We start from the raw sequence: 12652 nt of genomic DNA, 5'->3' as shown, positions 1-12652 counted from the left end.
CTCAAAACAACCTACCTGTCTAGTCTGTCTCCTATACTCCACCTCCCCTACATCTCCTACAAGCCATTCCTACTTTCCTTTCTTGTTTCCAAACTCCTATACAACTAGATCCTACCCACTTTAAATAAGCATCTTCCTAACTAGTAACTCATTTTGCTCTAAGCAGCTAAAATAATATTGTAACTAGTAACATTTTCTTCTGCTAATTGTTTAACACCTTGTTTGTAACAACTCACATACTTGATTGCCAATTGTTAATACTCTATAAATGAATTGCCTAAGGAGCTTTTTTTTTTCTCTCCAGGTCTCTGCTTAAGATCCTATAGCTGATTGTTATTACTATGTTACTAAAATTTAATAAATTGTTTCTAGTCCAGAGGAGCTTTTCTCCCCGGGTCTTTGCTGAAAATGAGCCAAAAGCTCAGCCAGACTAACCCGGTTAACAAATGTTAAATAAATAAATAAAATAAATAATCATTGAGAAATTCACCCAGGATCGTTATGTCTTCCCTCAACGGCCATAACGCTCACCCTTTGATGTTTCTGCATCTTCTCTTCAGAAGATTAGCCATGTGTCTTTTAAAAGTCATGCCAGGGTCTACTGCTCTACAAGCAAAAGTTAGTAGCCCCAACAGAGTTATAACATTATATAGCCTGGCTTTTCTTATTGCCTTCAGTCCGTCAATCTTGTCCTTCAGTAACTTGAAATTGTCCCAGGGCAGCAAAAAAGACTGACAGGGCACATCTACATGCAGTCCTAAGAAAGTCAAATTTCTAGATAGATCTTCTAATTTACAACTTGCTAAGTGGACTTCTGTCTACTTGTACAGATTTTAAAAGGGTTCATTGCCAATGCTGGGGCAGTCTTTTGGAGCAGGAAGTCCTCCAAATAATGGGCATTCTTTTCAATGAGGTCATCTGATCTACAGATCCACCATAAGCCAGTGCTGAACTTCTCAAATGTGGCATAGCCACTGAACAGCCAAATGGTGTAGCCTTATCAAAATAATATTTGCCTTCAAGTTGCTTGCCCAGTAACTGCCAGTCCTACCAAAGTATGAGTAGTAGATAGAATGCCACTTCTTTGTCCAACATGGCCATCCAGGGGTTATACACTACCATTACAGACCTGATCACATCATCCAATGATGCATGCTGGAAATTTGCCTCTTCCCAATCAGTACTGCTGTTTACCTCTCCTACCTTCAGGTATGACAAATGATGAATGAACTGGTATTCACTTAAGCACTTCTTGGAAATCATACCTGATTGTCAAGCTTATCAAGCCTTGAACTCTTCAAATGGAGAGGGATCAAACAGCTTCACAACCCTTATGTTTCTTATTTCTTTGCCTCAAATCTGAGTTACAACTTTCTTTCCTGCTACTGACTTCAAATTATCTCAAACTCCTAATTGTCTGATGACTGAATTGCAAACAAAATGTACTCTAGAGCTGAATACCAGTTGGTGACTCATCTCTTTATCTGTGTATATTTTCAGTAACTACTGCAGCAGACTCCACTTCAACAGTGATATTGCCTCAAGAATTCCCTAAACTCAGAGGCACCCCATCGCCCTGTGGTCTGAGTCATGAAGGATTCTGTTCTTTCTTCAAGTGACTACACTATTATCACTAGGGCAGATGTAAAAGAATAATAAGAAAACATTACTATTAATAATACCTGCCTCATTAATATTCTTCTCTTCACCTTGGCCATCACTCCTCTTTATTTTATATTAATTTTTTGAAGTGAAACTTCTTATGGGATGGTGCGAGAGCTCTGAGTGTAATGGAAAAGTGAACAGAAGTATGTAAGTCAAACTCCGCCCTTAAGGGTGGAGCTTGACTTCCATACTTCTACTTCAGCTTTTCAAACACACACACACACACACACACACACACATGCACACTGAAGAGTGAGCGAGTGATCTCACACACACACACACACACACACACACACACACACACACACACACACACACACACACACACACACACACACACACACACACACACTGAAGAGTGAGCGAGTGAGTGATCACACACACACACACACTCAGTGAAGAGTTAGAGTGAATGATCCCACACAGTGAGAATGAAGAGTGAGAGTGAATGAGTGATTCCACACACACACACACACACACACACACACACACACACACACACACACACACACACACACACTGAAGAGTGAGTGAGTGATCACACACACACACACACACACACACACACACACTCTGAAGAGTGAGCGAGTGATCACACACACACATGCGCGCACACACACACACACACACACACACACACACACACACACACACACACACGCACAGTTAGAGTGAACGATCCCACACAGCCACACAGTGAGAATGAAGAGTGAGAGTGAATGAGTGATTACACACACACACACACACACACACACACACACACACACACACACACACACACACACACACACACACACACACACACACACATACACACACACACACACACATTGAAAAATATGGCTTTGTCTTCTCAGACTAATTTTATTTTTAATAATTTAAAGGGTGTTTGTAAGTGTCTATGCATGTGTATTGGGGTAGTTCTTGTACTTTTTTTAACAGAAATGCTGTAACATTTTTGTCAGACTTACCTTTTTTACCACTTGGCATTGCACTTTGTTAGCCAAAATCAGTGGCAAAGTGCCCTCCTTTTTTCTGCATCAGATTATATTTTAGAGCAATGATTAATATCCAGAGAGAGAAGCGAAAAAGCAGTGGCAACACCCTTAGCTGTATTTTAACCCAGAAAATAATCGCCTTTGATTTTTTTAAGTTGCCTTTCTTGCCTATTATTCTGATATACCCTGTTGGTAAGCCACCTGTTATAGTGTGGCCTTACATCTTAAGTATACTCATCAGCAAGCCTTGTCTTCATGATCCTGATCAGTTTTGCATAAGCCAGATTTCAGGTTCATCTTCCACTCCCCTGTCTCCAATTCCACTAAAAAGTCATAAAGAATCCTTAATCATTTCTAATCGGGACTTTGCCAAAATCAGAACTTAATGAAGAAAGACTTTTTATTTTTTTTGTAAAGAATGTGCAGGTTGTCGTGTGCTGTTGTTTTTTATATTGTTCTTCCATAGTTTTTTTTGTGAAGGTGAAGAAGGCTGACAGGAGATGAAGATGGAAGGAAGGAAACAAGGAGAGACTAATGAAGATGGTAACCGACTAGAACAGATCTCTCACCTCTTCCTTTACCCACACCTATCTCCTCCCCTTTTGTTTTACACCAAACCACTTTTGACTTTGTCATAACTACATGGTCTATTAGAGTTCCCATGTTCAGTCACCAGGTTATGCAGGAGAGCAGACAAAATACACCAAGACAATTCAAGCTGATAATGAAAGAGCATCAATTCTACATGCATACCTTAAGTGACTGTCAAGACTGAACTTCAGGTCCAGAACCTATAACGCTGCATCCCTGTCCAACAACTTGTATTAAATTGCAGGATTTGGCCTGCATTTTTTTTGTTCTGCCTAAGGTAGAGTGTGTTACTTTTCCTATCTTGCCATTTCTGTCCTGCCTGAATACTTGATATTTTAGGATTTCCATACCTCATTAATTTCATCACTTTCTGACATTTCTATTATGCATGTTATGTCTGCTTAATCTCCTGAAATTACTCATCGTAACCCCCCACCCTTTCCTGCCATTCTAGCATGATCTATTCTCTGTCCTTTTTGCATTATGTTTATACTTTTCCCCTTCAAATTTGTACTTTGAATCACCATTCCTTTTAATGCTTTTACTTATATTCACTGTATCTTTTGTCTTTTTTGGTTGACTTCTGGTCTCTATATACTTATTCATCCCCTCCTTTGAGCTGCTGCTCTTTTTTGTGATGGTTTTAATTCACTCTGCACCACATTCCACCTTAATCTAACAGCACCGTCATCCAAATACACCTCTGTATTCCGGATTGCAGACATAGCTCTCAACTGTCCAGATTTCTGCCTCATATTTTTAGTCTGTCCCTCATAAAATGGGTGGATTTCTGACAAATAACTGGGATTATCTGAGGATTGAAGTCACTAAATAGTGACATACTGTACATCTGAGTTTCAGACTTCAAATCCTTCAAAAATGTATGTTAACACAAACCGTGTTACTGTAGCAATGTTCTAAGTTTATAAGAGCAATATTTAAAACCTGTCCCTATTTTTGGGCCGTTATCCCACCATTTTGTCAGGCTTTGTCCAGATTTCTTGCACTAAGAGGTTGAGAGGTATGATTGCAGATTTTCCTGATAAGACAGAAAGAGGTTCCCATCTTCAGTAGTCTCTGCCTGTCCTTATTCCCCAATAATCCAACTCCATACTCATCAGTTAATTCTCTAAGGCAGGTATAGTAGTCCTGCATCTTCTCCTTGCTTGCTGTGCTAGAACTTGGCACCAGCAGCACTTCTGAAAAAAATAGCACTCTCCATCCAAACACTCTATACAACCTGGCTGCCTTCCATGCCTTTGCTGTGTCTTTTCTATCTTTCCACCTCCCAAATCATTTATGTTCACATGCACTATGATGTGTATTCATCTCTTGCAATCACTGAGAAATGGTAATACTTACTGTTTTTCTTGTGTAATTCTGAAATATTTCTCACTGCCATTTGTCCACCTCACACTGGCTACAAGTTTGCCTGTCAGTCTGACATTGTTGTGATTGAGGATCTGATTGCTGGAATTCCTCCTTCCTGCTTCTCTCCTGCCACCTCTACTACAATCCTTCCCAGGATGCCTCTGCTAGGTCTTCTAAACATTTCTCTCAAGCAGTTACTTCTGTTCATCACATCTGAAGCTCTGAGATTTTCCTGTCTGTGTTTATCCTTTCTAAGCTACCAGAATTTCTAGCATTAACTAATGTCTCTCTAGTCCTCCTGGTATTTTTTAAAGTGCCCACCACTACAGCTCACTCCTCTTTGTACTACTTTCTCATTGCTTATACTACTCACATCTGCCTTGTAAACATTAGTTTCTTCCTTCCTTGTCTGACACATTTCTTGTTTCCTAGATGCTCCTTGCTACCAGTTCTCTCTCACTGTCTTTAGGCTTGAGCTGTTCACCATGCTTAAATGTGCCTCTCTTCTCTCTTCCAGCTGTCTATACTCTTCTGCTTAGTCTCACTTTTGTCTCTTTTTGTTCCTTCTGTCTTCTGGCACAACATCTGCCCAGGTCCTATAATTTTCCCTACTGCTTGCACTCTAGCATTCCAGTCCTCACGCAAGCCCTGCCCATGCCTCCACATAACACAGTTTTAGGCTACACCGCATTGCCATACACATACAACCTGACCAGTGGTGGCTGGTGACTTCAAATCAAAGGGGGGCTGCAGGAGACAGCGGAATGGGTGGGGTCAATGAGAAGGGGTGTGGCCAACTAGAAAGGGGAGGAGCTATGGTCAAAACCACAAAAACTAACTTTAATTAAATACGCTGCTCTGGGTGCCAAACCGTCATTATGAGAGTCCAATCAAGACAGAATGAAGTGTAGAAGAATAAAAATAATCAATGTATTGGCTGCATGACAGCTTACTTAATATCTAGATGGAAACAAAGGGTTGTGAGGCATGAAAAAATAAATTACTTTTTAAATACATTACTGGAATGCCAGTCAAAATCAAGTCTAAGAAAAACAAGCAGCACTCAACTCAAACCACTTCTCCTTGCACTGCAGTTCTAATTATAATTTATATTCAGCTTTTTTAAAGTACCAAGTAACATGCTGAAAGTAGAAATCTCTGTGATGCCCCCACTTGTAAAAATGTTTCTTATCCAAAAAAGACCTGCTGCCTGACAACTATCTACTTGTTTCATGGGGAAAACATGATCAAAGTAAAAAATGAAAAGCAAACAAGAAACGAGCTCAAGATACATTGCTTTTAAGGATTACTGTACAGGTTATGGACCACACATGATAGATTGGCATTCTGTTTAGTTTACAGGTAAAGCCTGCGGAGATGACTGGAAGTCTCCAACAAGTATAATGAGCTTCTTAAAATAATGTAATCCTGTCCTTTATTACAAATACTGTCATATGCATTTCAATACCCAAGGTTTATACATTATCTGGTTAAGTAATCTCTGCATGGCAACAACAGAAAGGCTTTCAATGTTGGCAATTCTTTAACAGTATGCTTATTAAAGCTTACTTGCATCTTACGATCTCAGACAAGCTTACCTGATGGTCATTAAAGCATTGCTACTTAAACACAGAGCAACAGGCACTTTCTGAGTAATAAGCATAAATCAACAGTACAAAAATATGACAGAAACCAGACCATTCTGTAAAATCAAGGACAGATGACAAGCCACTGTAGTACTTATGTTTACCTTGGATGGGGGGATACTCTGCACTTTTACAGTGCATAACTGCTCCTTGCCTTGCTTGGACACATCCAGAGTCACTACATGGGGGAGTGGGGTGCAACAAGTATGTTACAATTTGAAATGTCTCTGGCTGACTGTGATGGTCCTGACACATTTGTCATATCTCCCAACCTCAGAGCAAGAAATCTGGACAAAGCCAAACACAGAAGTGGGACAAAGGCCCAAAAATAAGGACAATTTTTAAATAGTGCTCTTATAAACTTAGAAAGATAATAGAACAGGTCTTGCATTAGTATGAGCTTTCTGAAGGGTATGAAATCTGAAACTCAAATGGCTGTTATTATTTTCTAACTTCAGTCTAATGATTTGTCACTAATTTGCCAAAAAAAAAAAAAAACACAATTTTATGAAAAATGGACAAAAAATGTGATGCAAAAATATAAAATAGCCACAGATGGGAACCTGTCAAAAAAGGGACACTTTAATATTAGTACTGCTAACTTGAGCAACTGACAAAATAAAATAATCTACATGAATTTTTGAAATAAAAGTAATCTATAACTCTTATTATTACAGTTATTTCTTAATTGTAAACCCTCCATGTTTTCTTCCAAAATTGCTATTTTGCGGAGAGATTATTAGGGGGAAGAGCAACATTTTGAGCCAAAATCAGGGACAGTTGAGAAGTGTGGCTATGCCTAATTCTATAAATTAATTTATTTGCATGTACCTCTCAACCTGTTAATGCAATAAATCTGGACACGGCCAAATATATTGGGGGAACATATAAACAGTACTAAAAATTGCTCTTGTATAAACTGAGACAATTGATAGAATAACAGGTCATACTTTAGAATAACAGGTCTTACTTTAGCATGCATTTTTCTGAAGGTTATGAAGTCTGAAACTCAGTGCATCATTATTTAGTGACTTAATTCTAAATGATTTTCCAGAAAACCACAAATTTTATGAGGAAAAAAACAAAAATAAGAAGCAGAAATCTATTCATTCTTTGAAAATCTGGACAGTTGGGAGGTATAGTTCAGCTGGGGCTGTCTTTGAGTTTGCCGCCCTTCTGCCTCAGAAAATCATGGTCGAATGGAGCCTCCCCCTGCAGCCATTCCAATGATCCATTACTTGGCTATTTCACTCCATTTACCATAAAAACTAATGTGCATACTGCTTTACTTCTGTTATGATTTGGATTTCATTTGAAGGTTTTATTTTGCATTTTACAGCACAAACAAGACAACTGCTAAACAAAGCAATGCAGTCTCACAATGAAAACAGACTTAGCATTAAAACTTCTCTGCCCTTGAAACTCACATTCATTGAAACAGCATTGAAACCCACATTCAAAGAAAATACATGTTGCCAGTGGCAGATAGATTCATTTTGGGCTGTTTTCAAATCATAGGCCCCTTGCACATGAAACATACATGTGCTCTTTGATACACCTTCCTGATTGTACTAAATTATATTCCTTGTACAATACAGTACAGTTATTAGAGGGCGTTTTAAATTTATTGTTTTGAACATTTTTTCTAGTAAACAATGAAACAAAACGCATGCACCAATAATGACAAAACTGCCCAATTCAGAACACTTTTCCAGTAAACAATTAAACAAAATGCATGCACACATAATGACAAAACTGCCCAGTTCAGAACATTTCCATCATAAAAGTCTACTCAAACTTCTACAGTCCAACATTATCAGTAAATATTCACAATTCTACAGTCCACCATTATCAGTAAATATGCACAATCTCTGAAGAAGTAAAAGTCATCTAAATAATTCCACATTAAAGAAATCTGTAACTAATGAAGAGGTTACTGCTAGCAAACACCTTTATATTTCATGGTTTCATCGAAAAATAGTGTCTGTTGCCCCTGAGGAATAAAGTGCTTATATTACATTAAAAAATGATAAGCTAGTAATATTGCAATAGGAAATGGATGGCAAACTGATAACAGGCTCACAGTTAGTATCTTCGCCAAAGAGGACATTTTCAGTATGGCAGCATCCACCCCTTGTGGGAGTAGAACCCACAGCCTTCTGTATCAAAAGCAAGTACACAGCCTGGTGTGCTATTAACAATGCAAGCAGACTCAGCATAAGCAGCACTAAACTTCTCATCCCTTGCAGCTCTCAGCTCCTTGTAAAATCTACTCAATACTCAACTGCATCTCAACTTCGCAGCACAAGAAATCTGGAAAAAGCCAAAATTTATTGGGGGGGGGGTGTCAAAAGCCCAAAAAACAGGGACACATCAAACATTGCTTGTATAATCTTGGAAAGTTGCTAGAATAAAATACTGTGTTACCACCATGCATTTCACTGCCAAGGTCCCTGTGCAAAACAGTTAGAGCAACATACCACTACACCAAATCAGCTGCTTTGTGAAAGAGAGGAAGGCTGAAACTTAAATGGCTATCATTTAGTGAATTCATTTCTCGCCATAGCTGTCAACCTCTTAACACAAAACACCTGGACAAATGCAGTAATGAGGGAATACAGCCCTCAAACATATTCAGTGAATTCAGTTCTTGCCATAGCTGTCAACCTTAGCACAAAAAACCTGGGCAAAGCCAAAAATGGGGGAATACAGTCCCAAAAATAGGGACAAATTTCAAATAGTCATCTTATAAACTTAGAAAATTGCTAGAATAAAAGGTTGTGTTACTATGTATTTTCTGAAGAATATGAAGTCTGAAATTCAAATACCTGTCAATTTTACTTATGACGGAACAAAAACAATTTTCAGCAGAGGCCCAGGGAGAAATACTGCAGACACATGTCTTTGTAAAATGGCAGGACACCAGAGCAAATCCACACAAACACAGGGAGGAGATGCAGACTCCACACAGAAGGCACCCCAGCCAAGAATCAAACCAGAAAACCTATAGCTGTGAGGCAACAATGCAACCACTGCACCATCAAATATTGAAGTAATTAAACATTCAGAAACCTGAAGTCTGAAATTCAAATGCCTGTCAATTTTATTTAACATTTGTTAACCAGGACAGTCTGACTTGGAACAAAAAAACAATTTTCAGCAGAGGCCCAGGAAGAAATAATGCAGACATGTCTTTGTAACATGGGAGGACACAAAATCAAACCCACACAAACATAGGGAGAAGATGCAGACCCCACACAGAAGGCACCCCAGCCAAGAATCAGACTTGAGAACCTGCAGCTGTGAGGCAACAATGCTACCACTGCACCATCAAATATCTAAGCATTTAGACATTTAGAAACCACAAGTATTATGAGGTATTATGAGGAACAGAACAGATCAAATATGAGGCAAAAATCTGCAAATTCTTTACAAATGGTGGTGGGTAGGGAATTCAGGCCCTTAACACCTGCATACAAGGTACAGGGTTCAAGCCTGAGATATTCCCTACCACACCGCCATGAGTTAGCTCTAGCCACCAGTATATAGCAACTGGGGCATTTCACACACACACACACACACACACATCTAAATAACTACTCGCCGATATCCACTTTGCCTTCTTACCTTAGCCAAATGTCTGCATAACTGCTCCCCTTACTGCTGATATCCAAACAGTCCCTTTGCCAGTATTCCTAATGTGATTGGTCCATCCTGAACAGTTCAAATCCACGAATGGTCCAGCCTGCTGCAGTCCGGAGTGCCTCCATTTTGTGACGTCACCGCAGCACAGACTGCTGGGCATCTTGGGGCTGAGATGCCTTTCCCCCTATCTAGACTGCTGACAAAGCAGTCTGAGAGTGTTCTCGTCTGTTTTAGAGTGTGCGTGCATGCGCACACTTCCAGGAATTTACGGTGTTTGTTTTTGTGTTTCTCGGTTTTATTTTTATTTGTTTTTTAGGTGGGAGGGCAGCAGTCCTGTAGCATGAGCCGCCCCTGAACCTGACCAATCTCAGTCCTTCACCTCTCTTTGCAGCCTTTTTTTTTTCATCTGTTCTGCTTTAGGTCTATTTTTTGCAGTTCAAATACAGTCTATAATGGCTGGTTCCTTTTCACAGATTTCTAATTTACTCTGGATTCTATCTGCCTAGTAACTGCACCTGGTTATGCTTTGTGTACTAAAGTCTACCATTTCTTACTTAACATATGTTACTCTTCTATATACTCTACTCTGTTGCTGTCTTATATTTCTTAAGAAAATTGTTACGATACAATTTATCCAACAATCCATGCTCTAACTTTTGAATTTTTCCTTCCTTTAGTGTTTATCTTGCCTTACATAAATTAATATCAGCCAAGTTAATGGTACTTCAGATGCAGGCAACCATCAAGACTGTCATCAAACCATAGTATGGTATCTTATTCATATAGGTTAATGTTTGTTTAGCTATATAGAATCCCCTAGAATAATATAATGTAAGCACTATACATTGCTGTTTGACATTATTATTATGCAATAGTTTTGCTCCCTTACTTCAACCCTCCTTGAGGTTCCGTAGGTAATCTCTACAAAATCCATAAATATCTCATCCCCTGAAGGGATAATTGGGTAAAAAATTACATCTGAAGGGCTTTTATAAAATAGTAAAATGAGGAATGGTGCCTCATAAAATGTACTTTTTATTAAACTGTCTAGAATATACAGCAAGATTATATATTTGGTATAAATATGGTAAAGTTGTAGCAATATTAAATATAGTAAGTTTTTACCAACATCTACAGATAGTGGAGACATAAAATGTGTGACTATCCTGGCAATCAGCATCATCCCTCACAAGGTCATTGCTTGTCAAGATGCAACTTATACGGTCAAATCCTTCCCAGCTTATAAACATGGGCCTGTGCTTATGAAAAACAAAGGTGTGCCACCCTGTTTCTGCCATTTACACACTGGAAAACAGATGATCATACACACAAAGGATGGTAATGGAAGAAGCTATAGTTGCCTGCTTAAGAACGTAGTCAAAGAAGTATAAGAACATTTGGAGCGAGAGTACATGCTCTCAAATAATTATCTGAAAACTTCCTTTCTGTTAAATCTATACATGTTACAGTTAGAGAAATGCTATGAATATATTTTTTCCAAGTTAGGCAGAAAGAAGTGAATTATCTAACTGGATTTATTTCTTTACGAGTTGTGCGTACCTTGTATTGCCATAGTCTAGTCAGGTACTATTAAAACTAGGAACAAAACTAGAGTACAGTGTTAAAAAATCAGATACCAGTGTAGCTGTCTAAGATAAGTATGGTACCTATCAGCATTTTCTGATAACAGTATGTAACCATCCCCTCAGATAAATCACATGTGCAACAAAAGATACACTTTATAGGGATGAAGCCCTGACTGGGACCCAAATGATGACTCAAATTCAGTTAGCATCCTGATACTGAAGGAGCTATGCAAGAAGGAAGAGGACTGGTGAGGCACAGCCTCCCAGAGACAGGGCTAGGAACATGTGTACCAGAAAATGTCCTTCTACAACACCCTTTGATCTGATGAAGTTCACATAAAGTTAAGAAGTGGACAAAAGTGATTATTCTCAATAAAAATAATATTTGGATTTGGGACTTGCTTCCATGTCAACCACCATTTTTTGTTTTTAACAACCCTCATTGACATAGAGGTGGACGGAGGCATCAGACTACAAATGGAGAAGAGATACAGGGCTAACATCATTCATGGAAGTGGATGAGGATGACAAGCCCTCAGGTTTCCACAAGGCATGCCAATCCTTAGGACAGGTATGCCAACCCTTAGTAGGGACTAGTAGGAATTAAGTCAAAAATCCTCAGATGGCTGCTTGGATGACGGCCATTCCCTGCAGCCCTGCTCTCACCCCATAAAAGCAGGAACAAGTACAACACCCAAAACATTGGCTCAATGGTCTGTGGGAGTGGAGGACAGACTATGTAGCAAAACAAAAAAACGTTATTCACTACTCTTTTCTTACATGCTCTATACTATGTTGATATAGACAGTCTAAGGAAACTGTTGATATTTAAATGATATGTAGCTACTGGCCTTTAGAGGAATTCAAACTGACTACATTCTGACAATCATAATTGCAAAAACCCTCACCTTGGAGTGCAAAGTGTTCCACAAAATGGCACTTTCATCTATAGAGACTTCATGATGATCTGGTGTACGAGATTCATAAATACCAACATTAGGATTTCTCACTGTCCCATTTGGCAAAACTTGCCAGTTTACAATGTCATATCGAGCACGCCCTGCACCATCTTCATTAAAAAATATCTCATCTCCAGCTCGATTCTTAAAGTATATGTTCTTTACATAATGGAAAAGCTAATAATTCAAAC

The 12652-nt window shown here is 38.9% G+C and overlaps 1 protein-coding gene across 1 annotated transcript in view; it reads right to left on the bottom strand.

Moving 5' to 3' along the window:
* The window catches only part of LOC122814204 (extracellular calcium-sensing receptor-like), a 290704-nt gene that overhangs the window by 196255 nt on the left and 81797 nt on the right, over positions 1–12652 (bottom strand). Inside the window, exon 3 of the mRNA XM_044086808.1 lies at positions 12411–12638. Coding sequence (XP_043942743.1) covers positions 12411–12638 — 228 coding nt within the window. The remainder of the gene's footprint in view (positions 1–12410; positions 12639–12652) is intronic.

The sequence above is a fragment of the Protopterus annectens genome, chromosome 10.part0 (assembly GCF_019279795.1).
Source record: "Protopterus annectens isolate FY-2018-M chromosome 10.part0, PAN1.0, whole genome shotgun sequence".
Taxonomy (NCBI): Eukaryota; Metazoa; Chordata; order Ceratodontiformes; family Protopteridae; genus Protopterus; species Protopterus annectens.
The sequence above is the reverse complement of the archived record's forward strand: the minus strand, read 5'-3'. Positions and strand labels throughout refer to the sequence as shown.